Below are 19,730 nucleotides of genomic sequence, written 5' to 3' on the forward strand. Positions count from 1 at the left end.
TTTATACCGGGTGATATTTAAGTATGGAAACAGCTTTATACTGCATATCCGAGAGCTATTTGGAGGCAGAAAGAAATGGAGTTCTCTACAGTTATAAAAAATCTGCATTATGGCGGGTTTTTAATTTTTGTCCGTCATATGAATCAAACTTAAATTTTTTTAAATAGGAAAGTAGACAGATGATACATAATTTCGATTTAAAATTTTATAAGAAAAACAATGGTGAAATCCGTTTTTTTTAATGCTTTCGTTATGGAGTTATAAGCATTCAAAGTTCCAATGACGAATAAATCGTGTTAACAATAAAACGAGATAAAACGGGCTGCATGAACAATTTTATTGTATTTTAAATTCATAATATATACAACAACGAACTTTAAACAGCGCTATAATATTGATAATAATAAACGATAACTAATAATTAACAACACAAGAACAAATTAAACGGCTATTTAATATATTAAACGCCTATATATTAACAGCAAATATAGGCAGAAAGGTTTTCCATACTTAAATATCACCCAGTACAAATAAACGTATTAATATATTATTCAATAAAAATACTAATAATGCTAATTACATAAAAATAAATTTGTATTTTATTTATCCTTTATTTTTTATTTAAGTCTTGGCGTATAAATAATCCGATCAACCCGATTTCTGAATTATATTTAAGGTATTAAAATCTCGACGTACACGCTAGGAAGTTTTTGTATTAATTCATCATATATAAGTTCGAAGCTTGAGTTGTGAGAATATGAAATGGGAAATGATCTTACAGGATATGAAAAATGCAATGTATATCTGAGATTCGAACCCGGGACCTCCGGATGAAAGGCCGAAACGCTACCATTCTACCACACAAATTAACTAAATTTTCTTTTGATGTTAAGTTGAACAATTTCTCTAAGTTTAGAATTTTAGTGCTTTTTTTTTAGAAGACATAAGTAAAAATATATTAAACAAAAAATAACAATAAGACTTAAAATTTATCAAGAACAAATATTTAAAAAAGAGAATGAAACTTTCTCATTTCTAATCAAAATACTAATTAAAATATAATAATATATTTTAAATTCACTTCTATATGTATATTCCATAACATTATTAAATACACCGAATAACTCTGTTCTGTGAAATACATTTTTAGAATTGCTCGTATAATGATCTGACATAACTCGAATAAAATTCTAAGAATTCTCTTTACAATGAAGGTATAATATTTTCACTTCTCTTGGTATGCAAATAAAGTCAGCGTCTATAAACGATTTGAGTTTGCAAATGAAAAATATTAAGTCTTTTAAAGGTACAAATTTAACATAAAAAAAGATTTAAATTCCGTGAATTTTTTATTGATTTAAAGCTTAATTTAACAGCATTTTTTAATAAGCACAATTTAAATAATTTTTCTTAGCGAATTTTAATATAAAATGTTGTAATTACAATCAACTGAATCAACAAAGTAAATCGAAAAATAATTGTTAAGAGAAAAAATTATTAATTAAAAATTATAAATATTTAATCAGTAATATTTAACTGTAAAAGTTAGATAAAAGATTCTTTAAAACACAAAAAAATAAAATAAACGAATCGAGAAAATATGTCATTAGCATTAATTAAAAAAATAATAATAACACTAATAGAATCCTAGCAATGCTGTCATAAATTATTTTTTTAACGTTTAAACGTTCATCCTGTTTTGCCTCAACGCTTCCACCCTAGAGATTAAATGCAATATCCAAACCATTTTAACTACCTTTTAATCAATTTTATTTACGTAGATTTATTTATATATATATATATAAAACCACTTTTGTAATCATTTAACTTATTTTATTACAATAACGGAACTTAATTTAAAATCTAATTTATTCTAATGAAAATTAAAAATAGTTTTATTAAGAAAAAACAAAAAGAGAGAGAAAGGAAATGTAATTTTTAAGTAATAACCCCCCCCCCCAACCTCATGTGTCAATTTAGATGCAAATGTAAAAATACAATTATAAAAAGTTTATAAGAAAAAGCTTTTAAAAGAAGTAATACTTTTAAAATAAAAATCTAAATTAGAAAAAAATAATCTTAAGATAAAGCCGTTCTTAACCGAAAACTCTGAAAATTAATATTTAATTTTTACAAATACACTATAAACTCTGACCATCGTTCTATTTCTATAAAAAGGGACTCGGCGACTGGGTTAATTATATATTATACTTAATTAATATATATTACTATTAATATATACTATTAATATTATATACTATATAATATTATATACTATTAATATATATATATATTATAGTTAATTATATATATTACTTAAGATATGCATGATTACAGAAAGTATGCGCGCCAGTAAACATGACACACGGTAACAAAGTAGCGTCCTATTGATTTCTTTTTATACACTTATTTTTATTTACACTAGCTAGTCAGGGGACTTGTCCTCTCGATCCTTGACGCGTTCGTATCCTCATGTTTGTGAAAATATTAAGTATTTTACAGATATTCATTAAAGAAAAAAAACGTTTTTTTTTCAATTCATCGTCTGGATATACCTTACAAAAATTTGTATATTAGAAATTATGTCACAGAATACTTTTATACGTGAAATTTTATATCGGCAAATGTTTTCGTTAACCTCACCCCTTTCCGTGATTACAATTTAATAATAAAAAAAATGAGGATAAATAAATACTTTCTATATAACTGAGAGGTATCAAGATTTATTTTTATTTTAAATTACTGTAATAATAAAAATAAAATTCAAACCAAAAAGATCAAATAACGGTAACGCGGAGAGAAATATGACCACATATTTCTGTTTAAGTATCAACAAATGTAATTTTCAGAGTAATATACGACCTACGCAATACTACCGATGGTTAATATCGAGTGAGCTGCTTTATCAACCACGCCTATTTCTTGATTAGATTTATGGACGTAATACGAACTATGGACAAAACAAACTACTAATAAATATTTCTAATTTGTATCTATATCGATTAAAAATAGTTCTACAAAAAGAACACCTTGTTCATAAACTGGCGATTTAAAAAATTGAGCACTCCAAAGAAATTGAATTAATGACCTAAAAATTAAAATAAACTTGTTATGAATAGATAAGTCAGTACTAAAAAACAAGAAAAAAAATTAAAAACACGCTTTTAAACATTTTGTTTTCAACAAATGATATGTATAAAGTTTTCTATTTTCGTAAGATCACAATAAAAAGCATGGGACGCGCTTTCATAATCAATATCTACATAAATTCTTTAAATACGACGAAGACTTTGATGCAAAATGGAAATGATAGCTTCAATATACAATATCTAGTAAATTTCTTTGGATAAACTAAAGTTAAGGTGCAAAATAGAACTGAGGTCGCGCCCCATGCTTTTCATTGTGGTCTTGCAAAAATATTATACGTATATTTTGTTGAAAACAATAATGTTTAAAAGCAAGTTTCTTTTTTTCATGATATCTCTGACGCCTTTACTGTAAGCAAACTTCATGCTGCGCTATGTTTTTCACCGTGGGTTTTAAATAGCGCTGACATTTACTTTCCAATCGAGCCTCGCGCTCGAAAGAATTTAAAAAATGGGAACGAATTAATTTTTTTTTATTTATTTCCAAAACGCAAACATAATTTAAGATAAATCGTTCGTATAAAGAAAAGTAAATCGTTCGAACGAATGAATCGCTCATGAAGTACAAATCATTCGAACGAATGAATTGTTCGCGTATACCTTACCACTGCGTAGTGTACTATACCGTGGAACGAAGTGAATTGAAGAAGAATAGCATGTAAAAATAATTTTACTTTGTAAACAATATTTTGAGCAGCGTTTCTAAGGCACCGAACATAATTAACTGATTACTAACCCGGGAAGATTTCCACTATGTATTCATTTTTTAATATATATATATATATATATATATATAAACATTCGTACACAAACACACTTTTATTTATAATTTTTCAGATATGTTTATAAATAATGTATCTGAGAAGAAATTATAAAAAAAAAAAAAAATTTATCGAAAATTATCATAGGTTAGATATTTAGCAGCGAACTCTCCTTTTTCGTTTAGCCTCTGGAACCACCGAAAGGTATTATCAAAGGATGATATGTGTAATCTTGTACAATCCCAGGTCGACTGTTTCTGAGATGTGAGGTTAATTGAAACCCAACCACCAAAGAGCACCGGTATCCATGATCTAGTATTCAAATCCGTATAAAAGTAACTGCCTTTAATAGTATTTGAACCTTAGAACTTTCGACTTCGAAATCAGCTGAACTGCGATGACGAGTTCACCACTAGACCAACCCGGTGGGTAATACTGCACGATACTGAATAACAGTACAGAACGGTCTAAAAGAAACAAATTAGATTTAAAGAAAGTGTAAAACGTAAAGATTAAAATATCTACGTCCAGCCGCTGCAAGACAGATAAGAAATTGTGGATGATGTCTGGAGCGGAGAGGACTAGTGCTAGTTAACTTGCCGATAGAAATCCATCGCACTCATCAATCAATCTTCTTAGAAAAACAGCTTTTTTCATTTTGAAATGAAATATTTTAAACCGCATTTGCGGGCAAAATACCAAGGAATTTTATGGTAACGTTTCATAAAAATCGGGAAACATGTTTGGCTGTAATTATATTATAATAATTATATTATTATATTATTGTAATTATATTATAGTAAGAAGAATGACAGAAGATCGAGGTAAAATAGGAACTCGCTTCGCTCGCTTAGTTAAGATTTGATTTGTCTCTCTTTTACATTTCTTATAATAAATATAATAAAATAAATAGTAAATATCTTACTTCTATTTATCAATTATTTTTTAATAATTTTCATAATTTCCTCTCTACTTCCAAATATACTTCGTTATTACTTTTTTAATTGTTCATTACCGTTAATCCAAATAACCACTAGGTATATATTTTACTTCTATTAGTGAAAAACAAAACGTTACATGTACGTATTATATACTCGTATACTATAAACCAAAAATATTAAAATATTAATTATTATCTGTTACAGAAATAATGATAAATCTACAAGAACAAGTTCGGCGTCATTACATCAACATCAGCATCACCAGCATCATCGTATTAGATGGAGTATCGGTGCAGCAGATGTTATAAGTTTAGATCCAAGACGACATCACATTCACCACAGAAGACAAGAATTAATCCCTAGAGCAAAATTAAAGCAAAGACCATCACAGTTAACGACAAATATATCAGAATACAGGCAGTCAAGGTAAAATTTTATCCTATTATCTAATTGTTATATGAAATTTAAAATTGTTATAATCTTTCTTCTATTTTCATAAACAAAATGAAAAAATGGAATTAATTAAGAACAAAACCATGCACATATATATAAATATATTTTTATTTTTTGACATTATATAACATAATTACTATTTACACATGTTCAAATCACATCCGATTTTGTAACTCTTTTCTTTCGTAAATTAACCCTAAAAATTACTTAAGGACTATATTGGATGCTCACTCTATTTAATGTGTTTCATTAAAAAATATGGCGTGCGTCCAATATTATTACTAAATAATGTAACATAAGAGGACACTAATATAAATGGCCAGTATAGATTAGATTTCATCTATAAAGTAAATTGAAACATAATTATCAATCTAAAATTAACATGCATGGCTGGTAGGTAATGATAAATCAATGAAAATAGTATAATTATAACTTCACAGAATTATTCAATGTTGTTGCTAACCATTACTAAAAAAATTATCAGCTTACAATAGAAGGCTTTTTTTAGTCATCATTCGACTGGTTTGACACTGTTCCCTATTCTTTTTGTTTTGTTCTAATCTTTTAACTTCGATATATTTACGACATACTAAAACCTCGGTTATCTGTTGAACCATATTCCAATTTTTGGCTCCCTTTACATTCTATATCTAATACCTACCTTTCCATTATCGGATGCCTACATATAAAAACTATGTCTAGAAAATTTTATTAAATGGATACACGATCTATCAACCATGTTCATCTCGTTACAAGATTCTGCCACGAACTTCTATTCGTTTAAAAATCCCTTTATTTCAAAGGTATGTATTGTTTTTTCCTATTTTTCTATATTTCGAAAACATTAAATGCTGCATTCCTATCTAATTTTATTTTACTTTCTTACCATCATAGTTATACTGCAAGAAGGAAAGTATGGTTAATCAAATAAAAAATGGCGTATGAGTTTATTCCATTTCTCGATTTCATGACCCATGAACCCAAAAAAAACAAAAAACGGGGTAATATTCTTACGTGTATACGTATCAAAAGCAAATACCTTTTCGATGTTGCAAAAAGGGTATATGTAGATGAAAAACTGGTTCATATCCGGAAATAAAAAAATGTTTACAGTACAATAAGGGAGATTACAGAACTGAAAAAAATAAATCAAACCACTGGTGATATTTGCATCGATGCAAATTTACAGTTTCCACATATTCCTGTGCAGGAAACATTTTACTTGCACCAGTTAACAGTTAGTGTGTTTTGGATATATAATTTGAAAGAGTCCAGTGTAGAACGATTTTTGTACAATTTCTAGATACAGTAGTAGTGCAAACAACTAAAAAAAAAAAAAAACTTTGGAGGCAATTCCTTTTTGGAAGAGCGGATCAAAATTTAAAACTTGAATTTTTTAAAACTTTTTTTTATTAAAAATATGAATAGTAAACTTTTAGTAATGAATGAAATACAGTAAAATATTATCAAAATTCACCCCCTCCCAAAAAAATATTTTAGGTAATTTTTTATTGGTTGTACAGTTTTTAGAGGATTTTTTTTAGTTTCTTCCATTTAACATAATATACGTAGGAAAATAAAAATAAAAAATTTGGAAGGTGATTTTAGAGGTAGGGGAGCAGAAAATATAAAAAATATAGATTTTTCTACTTTTTAAAACTTTTTTTGGTTTATTTAAACATATAATGAAAATTTTACAACAAAACTTAATTACAAATTACCCCCAACAAAAAAAAAATCTAGGTAACTTGTTTCAAGTATAATTATTTTTTCACTAAATAAAAATAAATAAAACATTTTAGTAAAGTATTACAACTTTGTTTTCAGCTTTTATTTAAGAAATATTTTTTTAATTTTTAGATGCGTGCATGTGAATTAATAACAAATTCTTTTTCATAAAAGCTCGCCTTGCTTTTGACAGTCTCTGTTTATGATCTCTGCTTTACTTCATATCTCCCTTTTTTAATATTACTCTCTGAATAAAATAAAGAAATCCTGCCACATCTGGTACGTTACGATCCCGTACTTTAGTATTTAATCCTACATCATTTTTTTTCTTCCAATTTTATTAACTCGGTTTTAATCTTACTTATTAACAAGTTGAATTTCTCTCCTACTATTAAAACCAAGCAATTTAGAAACACATCTAATTCATTTTTGGTTTATATTTATAACAAAAGAATAATGTCATCAAAAAATATAAACATTTTCAACTTTTCTTCTTGGATTGTTATTCCAACCGTAAATTCTCAGATGCATTTTTGTAAAAGGAAACACTACATCTTTTTTCCTTCTTTCTTTTACTCAGGACTGCAACCTGATTTCTCTGGTACAGATTTTATGCATCTAATCTTGATAAGTCTTATGGTAAGTATGTAAATAAGTCGTAACGGAAGGTCTCAGATATTAATATATAATTAAGAGTACACCGACTTCCAAATACAAATAATAAATTTTCATTCAAAAGCTACAGGGTTCAAATCCTTGTTAGGTTATCATTTTTTATACGCAATAAGTATAAAAATCTAATGTTCTAGTACATTTAAGAACAGAGTTTTAACTGTCGTTTAAAACTGATTTTCGAAAAATAGTTTCAATAAAAAAAATTCAGTTAATTCATTTCAGAATTTACTGAATTTATTTTTAAAGTGAAAACTTCAGGCGCATTGTGTCAGAATTTTAACTCTATGTTTTCGTACACGTAATTTTGTTAATTCTTTTTCGTGTTTTCTTTCATCAGACATTTGTGATTGTGAAGAATTGTTATTTTGCCTTTCTCTATATCCCTGAACACGCAGTCTTTTTAATTCATTAGAATGTTCATATATACTGTAACCTATTATAATATTTTACATGCGCAATTCTACATGAATTAAACGAATACAAAGGAAATTTTTATTATATTTTAATTTTTTATTTAAAAATATGCGGAATATAAAAAAAAATGTTTGAATCTGCTGAATTTTAGAATGTACAATGTACATAGTGCTGGTCTTGGTTAGTTCTCTTAAAATGCAAGAAATTGCGTTGATTAATGCGATATTATTTGAATAGAGTTAACAATTATTAAGTAGGTATTTATTTAATTGAAATGAATTATTACCGCTAAAAATAAATATTTTATCAATACAAACTAATTTTTAATTGTTAAAAATTATTTCATCTCTAAATTAGCTAAAACTAACAATTTTTAAAAAAACTTATATTTAACTATTTTAAAGTACGCGGTCTCACATCAACGCCATCTGTTGTATTTTGTGAAAACTAACCCATTTATATATGCTTAGCGTCTTGCGTTACGTTACAGAATTTTATTACGAGTCAGCGATTTTTTTTCCCCATGTAATTTGTATGTACAAAAAATTCTGACACAACGCGCCTAAAGAAATTTTCACTTAAAAATTAAAAAAGCTTCTTCATTTTACAATATAAAAATAGGAAAAATGTTTCTATACTGAATTGTCTATTTATGACCTTGATTGCTCCGAAGCATATCTTACAAATAAGGAGGCAAACAGGCTCTGTATTATACTCTACATTTACATGAAGCGTATATACTCTTTCCTACCAGACGGTCGAGATTCTCAATATTTTAAATTAAAGTTCTTCTATCATTTACAACTAACTTTTCATCATCCGTTTTAATTAAAATGATGAGTAAATGCACTTATCACGATCACTATCTTTCATAAATTAAATCGTAATCGTTTTTTAAATTTCCCGCCATATTGAAATCGACGAGGAAAAAGCTTGTATAACAGATGAAACACTGTTCTTAATAAAACATTAACTCTTAATGAGGTTATGGAATGTTGAAACTATAATAAACTTGAAACTATAATAATAATTATTATTATCATTAGTAATCTTACACCATTCCTATAGATTTTGTATAAATAAATTGCAAATTATAATAATTAATTTGATAATAAAGCTGTTTAATTCAGCAAAAAATTAAAATCTTTTCCATTAAATAGTTTATAAAAAATGTAACTTTTAAAAAACATATTTTTGTCTATAGTGACGAATAGAACGATAAATTTCTTATCGTAAACATTTAACCGAATTTAATTCTTCTATTTTGCCAACGGCTGTATATGGAATAAAATTTTTATTACCCATTGGTGAACTAAAAGTAAAAAAAAAAAAAAAAACAAATAACATCGTTCTTTACGTTTTATTGGTAGCTACATAAATTTTATTTGGAAGGTAAAAATAAAACAGATCAAAAAATAAACTAGATTACGGGGAATAAAAGAGGAAACAAATTTTCGAACAAAATATATAAGATACCTACCGTTTAAAATATCTCGAATAAAGTTAAAATAACTTATAAAATTGAATAAACGAAGAACTTTTTCCTATATAATAAGATCTAATCCATTAAACAGTAATTCTTGAAATGAAGTTAAAAAAACAACAACAGAAAATAGAAAATGAAAAATTACAATAACAGTGAGATGCATGCGTGAGTATGTGCGTGCGGATAAATACAGTAGAGTTCGTATTAAATGAAAAATGGTTTAACAACAAAGAAATGAAATAAATGGATGAAGAATTCACATAGTACAATATTTGCATAAATGTAAATCCTTCCATTTCTTCCTTTTTACATATTGTATTTTGTCATACTATATCTATCTCAAACCGTATTTTAAATGGCATCCATTTAGTAAATAAAATGAAAAGAAAATTAAAACAACAAAACCTTTTGAACATCTGATAAAAGTATCATCAAAGTGAGTTTTTTTTACAGTAAAAAGTGAGTTTTTTTTAAGAGGTTATAATCTGCATAATTTATCATTTAATTCTTATTTGTTTTTATTCCGAGTTCTATTTGTTTCCCGATATTCCATCCTGTTTTTATTTTTTGAGCTTTATAACTGATAATTCCATAGCTTGAGGAAATAGTCCAGCGATGGGTTGCCATCTTAAATCTATGGATCTGCCCGGGTTAAATTTGAAGACCTATCTTCCAGTAGTCTTCATCCGAAAACACTCCTCATCTGTTTTTAAGGTCGTTAACCACAACGGTGCTAAATACTAAGTGATCCAAAAACGACTTCACAACTTTAAAAGCACATAAAAATTTATTGAGATAACTTATAAATTCGATTAAGGTCTCATTTCACAGAAAAACACAAAGTTTGTCACCCAACATTCACTTTCGTTCAATGTGGCTTGCATTTGTAATGTGACATACATTTCAACTGAATTCGATTTCACTCCAGACTGCAACCAGCAAGTCGGGCTTACTTCTGCAGCTACGGCGTTAATTCGAAGTCTTAGTTCAACAAGATTGACAGGCAGGATCTTTAATGAAACGTCACAAAAAAATCTAGCTGGATCAAATCTGGTAATATTGTAGCTGGTCAATCTCGCTGGCGAGCGAGGTGGCCAAGCAATCACCGAATTTTGTGGATTCGCCGACCTAGGAATTGATCTCGGACTTCTAGGCTGTAGTGAGGTGGTGCCCCATCTTGCTGATAGTAATGGAGTCCATGTTGTTCATTGTAGTCTAACTGAGGAATTAGAAAATTTTCAAGCACTTCCAGATAAACTATACCATTTACGGTTGCCTCCTGAAAGAAGAACGAGCCGTGCAGTCTTTTTAGCTTAGGACACAGTAAGCATTGACCTTAGGGCTATCAGGATTGTGCTGCAAAGTTTCACGAGGGGGTTTTTGCTACCCCCTATTCGGCAGTTACGGGTGTTCACCTTGCCTCTGATGTGAAACCGATGACTCATCACAAAAAATTACGTTATCTAAAAATGTACTGTAGTCTGCAATTCAATTTATCATTTCCACAAAAAACTGCAGCCAAACAACTTTGTCGTCATCTGAAATGTGTTGAACTACGGTTAGTTTGTACGGCTTCAAGTACAATCGTTTACGTAATCCGCGCCAAACAGTAGTTTGTCGATGAGGTCCCTTTTGGGGGATGATTTTATGTTTAACAGAACAACCTGTCTTAATGTAGGTACAGTAAATTTTACGCCTACTAGGAGGTTCCTTATTGTACTCTATAAAAATTACGTTGAAGCGCGTTTACTGACTCCAAATCATGAAACCCAAACACTCGAGTAAATGGATCCATTTTTATCATCATTGATCACAACGCTGGTGGCCGAATTCAGTACTAATGAAGCGAGTCAAAACTTAATGTATTTTCTGTGAAATGAGACCTCAACCGAATCTGTAAGATCTCGGTAAATTTTTATAAGCTTTTAAAATTGTGAAGTCCTTTTTTAATCACTCAGTGTATAATAACGGCAGTTGCTCCCCAAGTCATGCATTATCATAGGATAAATCTGGTTATAAATTACAAAATTTTCCTATTACACTCAGGTAATGGAGACGATCGATCCGGACATGTTTATTTAAAAAGGCCATATTCGAAGCTAATCCTAACTACTTCTGAAAACCGATCAAGTCCTCAGCGTATAAGAAACAAGCCTGGATTAGGCTTAACCAGAAAAGGATAAATTCTGCAGAAATGACATTTTTATGGAATGTTAGCGAGTATTCTTTACTGGACCACGAGAAAGGAATATCTATTTGGAAAAAATGTGGGAATAAATTAAATAATTCATTAATACAGAAAAAATTGGAAGCATCATCCTAACTAATTCATGCAGAATAATCTTCCAAAGCAAATGTGTTAGTGTTAAAGGTAATTGTGAAACGAAATATGGTCTTCCAAAAAAGCAATAGAGAAGCCAATTGATTTTATCGAGAACGCTATTTGGAAATTACAAAATCTATGAAGTCGAAGGAAGAGATTTGAAGACCCGATCTGTGCGGTTATAATGATGATATATGGATTTTTATTGGTTTTTACAAGTTAATTCTTAATTGAAAAAATTCTCTTTTAATTTTTAATTTCTTAACTGAAAATATTGTAACAGGCAACATGAAGAATGTCCGATACAAAAACTTTATAAAAATTAATCGAACGATGTAATTCTTTTTATAAAAACCAACAATCACTTACAAGAGATAATAAATGGCATGGATTTAAAAGTACTACAATTTAAAAATAAATCATGGATAATGACAACGTAAAAGATAGTTATAGAGAGGAAAATACTAATATACAGATATACAGGAATATAATATAAAAAATGGCAAAATGTTTTTATTTAATTAAGGAACAAAATTACAACAAAAAAATGATGAAGTAAGGAGAAAAAAATTAACAAATTAAAGTTAAAATAATTAACAAATCTATTATGAAATATAGGGTACAGAAAAATCAAACGATTTTCTGTGTATTTTTAAACTGTTTTGCTTCAATAAAAAACCGATTTTTAAAAGTTTCTGTTTACTTTTTATTGGCTGTATTTACAATAATTTTCTCAGAATTTAATTGTCTGCAAGTTTTATTACTAAATCTTCAACATTTATAAGTCATTTTACAAAGCTATTTTGCTACAAAACAAACAAATATTTGTTTTTCGATGGATAACTTCAAAAACTACTGTAGTTACAGTTCTGGGACTTGTTTTACCCTATTTCCCAGCTCGAATTACATAAGAAACCACTAACGTTAATCCGTAATTTGGATCCCAAAAATTATAGTAGGACTTCTTTTTATTAGAAAAGCAGAAATCCGGGCGAAATCTTTCGTTAACCGTAAGTCGAAAACAAAGCGTTTCTAGACCTATGTTAATATGTAATTTTTTTCATCAGTAAAACGTGTCCTGGGAGTTTCTTTGTTTTTTCCTGGGATATATATATATATATATATATATATATATATATATATATATTTAAATTCAACAATAAAATTTTTATGTAGAATAATTGAAGAGGATGTAAAAAGAAAAATAAACAATATATGACTGTAATAAATAAATAAATACCACCAGCAACTGCGCTAGCATGTATAATAAACTCAGTTGGGTGGAAAATACTTTAAAAAAAAGTATAACGTTAAAAAATAGAATTAATAAATAAACCTTTGGGAATACTAGATATTAACACCTAAATTACAGTAAGAATAGTAAAATTAAACATTTAACGTAAATAAAAATCATTTCTTACATTATATGATACGATTATATTGAAAGTATTTGCGTACATTCGAGTTTTTGTAAACAAAATAAAAACAAACTACGCCAATATAGTTTCAAAAAATAAAACTAAGTAACGTTACTCGCCCTTCAATTTAAACAACGTTACGTATATAAAATTGATTTCGTGAAATTTCATTACGACGAATTTCACTTTCTTTTTCCTCATTATATACGTGTGTGTTACTGTGTATACATACAATATACAATAACACACTTTAACCCTTTTTGGACAAACTATTCTTTGGTGGTTAGATTAAATAAAAAATATATAATACAACTAAAAAAAAAAAAATTACTTTTAAAAGAGAAAGTTCAATTACATGTTTATTTGTACAAGTCTTTTACCTTTTTTATAATGTTCACTAACAAAAATAAATAAGGAAAGCACTAAATAATTTTTTAGTTAAAAACGCTAACTACATCGGAATTCCATTAAATTACTAAAACCACAGAAACTCATATCAAAGCAGTTTGAAAGATTTTAAACGACAATTAAACTTTAAAATTTCGATCGTTTACATACAAACTACAAAACTATAACAAAAAATTCACTGCTAATTTTAATTTTTAAATAAACTTTTAGAAAAATCTAATAGATTGATCTTAAAAACATAGTAAATTGTTTTTACTATAAACAAAAGTAATTTGTTTTACGATATATATATATATATATATATATATAGAGAGAGAGAGAGAGAGAGAATAGATATATAGTAGTAGTAGTATAGTATAGTAGTAGCGTAGAGAATATATATATATATATATATATATATTCTCGCCATCAAATAATAAAAAAAGAAAATAACAATTACAACCCTTATTTTGACCCGATTTTAAATAGTAATTTTTTTAAAATAATTGTAAAAAATTATAATTTTATTCTACTGAATTTAGTTGGTTTTTAAAATTTACTTTATTAAAAACATTTTTAAAATTAGCATAAAAAACGTTACCTATACCAATAGAAATGTTACAACAAATCTACATACTGACAAAAACAAAAAAGGATAAAAAGAAATGAAAAATAAACCACTATTGAGTGTGAGGTAAGGATTTCTGAAATTCAAGATTTTTACTTTCCCGTCTAGGTATCGCTATAGCTCTAGAAGGGAAAATATTGTAATCGGTCCAATTTGGGCATATGCGATTTTCACCGGATCTTGACGTTTTGACAACTAAGGAACCCCAAAAAACAAAAAAACCGGATGGAAATTTTCCGGATGAACGTAAGTACGTGTGTATATCCGGTATCGGCCTATAAATCACCTTATATCTCCAGAACTACTGGATCGATTTTGACCAGAAACTTTGTCAGATTACTTCTGGGGCATTGGTGCGATTAAATTTACAACTTAAAAGGTCGAGGGGGTGAGGATGTAGAGCAAGGTCACCCTCAGCATCTCGAGATTTGGCTTAATTATGGTTATACTTTTCTTAAACATAATTGATACAATTAAAAAATAACAACATTTGCAAAAACGTTTTTGCAAAATCGCATCCTCCCCAAAAAGAAATGTTGTCTGCTATGTTGTGACGTCACAGATGAGCGGTAGAATTTAAAAAATGAATAATATTCAAAGTAGAACTCGGTCTGACTGGGTCTCGAACTTTATCGCCAGGTTGACTCGGTACCCGGTGCGTTAAGCCTCGCGGCTAACGACTATCGACAGTACAAGCGAAATTTGTTCTATATAACTTGTGGAATTATTTTACTTTAGTTAGTGCCAACCATCGCCGCCAGTACCGCCTCACCCACGCGAATTAAATACGCTTTGCGCGCTTTTGTTAGAATCACTGAATACAATAAACAAAAAATATTACATTTAAATAAAATGATAAATACTTTAAATTACGTTGTGTGTGGGTCTACCGAAACGCGGCTTTAGCCGCGTGAAGGGACAGTACAACTGTGTTGTCAGCTTTTTTTGTAATAGTTATCTATGTAAAATAAAGCAAACGATTTTATTTTTTAAATAACTTTTTTCTCAAATTTCTTATAAATTTATTCTTCTCATTCGGACTCTTTGAACGCAAACTTTACAACAAATTTTTAGAGGTTTCGTTAAAAACACTTTGAATTGTCTATGTATTTTATCCTATAAAACAATCTAGTTATAAGTATGATAATCTAATATGATTAAAAAAAAAACAAATTTAAAAAAATGTTAAAATCACATATGTATATCATGTAATTTTTTTCTAAAGCACTATTTTAAAGATTACACTTCGAGTCATCTGGAATAAAATTACTCCGGAAGGGGATTTCACAAAAAAAGTATATATATTTATATTATATTTATATACACGTCACGTTGAATTAAGAACCTCATACTTTGTGAAATCGATTAAAAATTAAGGTATTAGAAAAAAAAACAATTTTTTTAATAGTGTAAAGTACACTTAAACCGATTAATATTTAATTTTTAAATATTAAATAGAGACCCCAAAGAACAATTTATAGTTTATTAAAAGCTGAATAATAAAAAATATATATACATATATAACAGAATGAGGAAAGGGATGTAAATAGGGTTAAAAGAAAATACAATTGAAAATATGACAAATCGGAATGTAAATTATTCAGTTAAATTACATGTAACAGGGAATTTAAACTAAATTCAGCAAAAACAAAACTATACAATGAATACAACTATTGTTAGCAATTGAATGTACGGGTACAATTATAACAAATAAAACATAAATCTTGCAAAATGATTTCTATTTCTATTATTGTTTCATTTTCTACGTATGCATTTTAACACAAATACAACAATGAAAAATATAATAGATACACGCTTATATATGACTGCTCGTGTATTTCAAATACTAGCACACATATACACAAACTACAAAATAGTACAGTCACCGTAGAAAATAGTATCAAAAGAGTACCGTCACCGTAGAAAATGAATGATCAACGCTTGTTAATAATCCGTTTATTTATTTCTGAAAATAATACTTTTTATATGTAAAACGTACAAACAATTAAAAAGAAGAAATTCAAAAACGTTTTATTATCGAGTTCCGACGAAAACTATATTACCCAAATAGCACTTGGCACCTTATCTTCTCTACAGAATAACCAGAAGAGAAGAAAACTTATTTAAAATCAGTATTTCCATTGTTTTAATAACTTATACAACTTACAACAAAAAAGTTTTTATCTGATCATTCAAAAAAATACATAATAATGAAGAATAAACATTAATACATTTTTTGTCTCGATGCAAAACTTAGCATTAACAACCTTAAAATAAGGAAATTTAGCTTTTTTTAAAATATGTGTGTTATATAAATTCTGACTTTGTATACATATAGCAGAAAACCTACTAATAATAAGAAGCATTAACATGGATTTAAAAATAAACTTGTAAGCGACATGACATGATACACAAGTAACTCAAGAAAAAATAAAGCCACAAACTGTAAAAACAAATATACTACGCCATACTTATTAAACATAAGTGAGGCGTGAGGCGATCTCTCATAACTTTAGTCAGTGAAGCGAAGCGAATTCACCGTTGAACAGTGTCACACGAACACCACAAAATTAACGGGGATATTCACCACTTCAAGCAAACACAGTACAATTAGCATTAATCTTTTACAATGTAACTCTTGGCTTTTAAGAAAGGCTTTTAAAAAAATTATTTAAAGCGACTAATAGAACCATTATATAATGTTTCACGTGAAGAAAGGAAACGGTTTCAAGGACAAATTCTACAAGTGAAAATAAGTTGACATAATTATGATTCTTTTTTTTTCTGTTTAGCCTCTTAAACCACTATAAGGTTTACTTCGGAGGACGGATTAGGATGATATATATGAATATAAGTATAATAAAAAGTGTAGTCTTGTACAGTCTCAGGTCGACCATTCTTGTGACGTGTGGTTAATTGAAACCTAACCACTAAAGAACAACAGTATCCACGGTCTAGTATTCAAATCCGTGTAAAAGTTAACTGCCTTTAAGGATTTAAACCTTAGAAATATCGACTTCGAAATCAGCTGATTTGCGATGACGAGTTAACCACTAGATCAGCCCAGTGGGCTATAAATATGGATTCAGAAAAGCTTCGTTGTCGAATTATATATTTTACTCTGATTTCTGCACCTAAGATAAAATAAAGCCATATTGAAATGCTCGGAATTTAAATTAAACGGGTAAATTTTACGTCTTTTTTCCCCCGTCTAATGCTATACAGAGCTATATTTGTAGAAAGGAAAGTATTGTAATCGGTTCAATTTGGGCATATGAGGGTTTCACCGGATCTTAATTAAGGAACCAAAAAAACCGGATGGAAATTTTCTAGTTGTTAATGTTCGTATGTACGTGCGTATGGTGATGGACTCTAAATCACCTTATATCTCCAGAACTGCTAGACTGATTTTGACCGAACTTGGCCAAATTACTTCTAAATATGGGCATTAATGCCATTAAATTTTGAACTTAAAAGGTCAAGACTGTAGTGCAAGGTCACCCTCGCGATTTTGCTTAAGGTCCCATTTTTCTTAGGCAAATTTGGTAACAATTCAAAAATAATAATATAAAGAAAATGCTCTTAACTAGTAGCTAAGTGGTATACTACGTCAATAGTACCTTATATCACCACCAGGAGCACTAGTGTAGGACTGACGTACAGCTGTATGCGAGCGCGCTGTAGTTAGAATCATTCAATTAAATCTGCCAATCATTGAATTAAATAAACAAAAAATATTATATTTAAATAAAATAATAAATGTTTTAAATTAAATTGTGTGTTTGTGTGAGTAAGCCGTGCATCAGAAAAAAAGCCGCGTGATGGAAAAGTCCTACAATTGTACAACTGTGTTGTCAGCTTTTTACATAATTTATAATAAAAAAAAAATTAATAAAACATATCTTAGAACTGTAATTTCTAGTTATGTTAAATTTCTTTACGATAAAAAATTTCTGTCGTAGACCAAAATTTATTTTGTGGTTTACGAACAGTAGCTTTCTTAATATGAAAAAATAAATAAAATTTTACAACAGAATTTGTACAGAGTTTAATTCTAACAAAATTTATATAAGTAATACCAGTTGAATACTAAGATTTTTTAAAGAAATTTGGCTTTTATTAATAACAACACAGACCGAATATATATACGCAATAATAAGGAAATGTATTCAAATAACTTCAAGCAGTAGCAATAAGCAATGCATACAATAAGCTGGAAGTAAAGAATGTAGAAGTTTTAAAGGAACACTCACTAGATAAGAAATTATTGAAAGCTAAACCAACATGGAAATCGAAAAATATAATTTTTTTTCTAAATCATACATGCCAAACAAGCGTAAAAGTTTTTTTTAATATATAACTATAAATTTTTTTTTTTTCTATAACTATAACCCCGTACCATTTTTTATAAGTTTTTAATAAAATAATATAAAGCCCAACAGACTTAAATTTGATATTTAATGTGAATAAAAATGGTTTAAAAAAATAATAAAATGTTAACATCTCGATGGGTTTTTTATTATTAATCAAGCTGTCTAATAATATTAGTGTTATACAAATACAATTTTTTTTATAAAAAACAAAAAAAATTGCTAAATTTATCTAGTAAATAATGCAAGTTAAAAAACAGAAACATTTTAACTGCAGTCTCATAATTTTATTGTACAAGTTATATTGCATATTTTATTTGGAAGTATAATAAATATTAGAAATACAATACATACAGCAGGTACCAGAGTGCATACCTATTAAACAGAAAATGTTATAAATATTTTTTTGATCATAAATTACGATTAATATAAGAAAGTACTCTACTGTACTAAATAAAAATGTATTAGTAATGTCTCATATACTGTCTGCATTGCAGGATGTTCGTTTCTTCATCTTTAGAAAGGATACCACCCCCTACAGCAATGACGACATCCTGTAACCGAGTAAACGTCGTTGGAAGCGGCGGTGACTACAGCGGGAGGTCCCCTAGTCACGATGCGACAGAGAACAACGCCCCACCACGACGACTGTCGTCTTCATCAACGTCTCCGGCCGACGCCTCTTCCTCTACTCCTATTGCGATTCCTACGACACGTACATCTACTTGTCCGGTCAAACCCCTTGTCGAGGTAAGACCCTAACCGCAAAATACTTAAGTAGACTGTTTTTAAAACCCTTGAGAACAGCCCTCGCTATTTTAAATCTCATTCACATCCGTATGCTGTTAGTTTGTACGTACTTTTTACCGTCTACGTATAAATATTACCTCAGTTTTTCTTTCTTATGAATAACATATAAGAAGAAATTTCCCTCTATAAACCACTGTTATTCGTTTAGAACGTGATAATATTACAAAAATTAAATTAAAAGTTGCGGTTT

The 19,730-nt window shown here is 28.5% G+C and overlaps 2 protein-coding genes across 4 annotated transcripts in view; one reads left to right on the forward strand and one right to left on the reverse strand.

The window, feature by feature from the left end:
- MCU (mitochondrial calcium uniporter) overlaps positions 1 to 19,730 on the reverse strand; it is a 770,244-nt gene that overhangs the window by 396,000 nt on the left and 354,514 nt on the right. The gene's annotated exons all lie outside the window — the stretch shown is intronic.
- The window catches only part of LOC142331732 (uncharacterized), a 225,976-nt gene that overhangs the window by 167,442 nt on the left and 38,804 nt on the right, over positions 1 to 19,730 (forward strand). Inside the window, exons 2-3 of one of the 2 annotated variants that reach the window (XM_075377785.1) lie at positions 5,053 to 5,274; positions 19,228 to 19,480. In XM_075377785.1, the coding sequence (XP_075233900.1) occupies positions 19,229 to 19,480 (252 nt within the window). In that variant the 5' untranslated portion in view covers positions 5,053 to 5,274; position 19,228. The remainder of the gene's footprint in view (positions 1 to 5,052; positions 5,275 to 19,227; positions 19,481 to 19,730) is intronic. The other variant, XM_075377786.1, reaches the window with a different exon arrangement.

This window comes from Lycorma delicatula, chromosome 10 (genome assembly GCF_047948215.1).
Source record: "Lycorma delicatula isolate Av1 chromosome 10, ASM4794821v1, whole genome shotgun sequence".
NCBI lineage: Eukaryota > Metazoa > Arthropoda > Insecta > Hemiptera > Fulgoridae > Lycorma > Lycorma delicatula.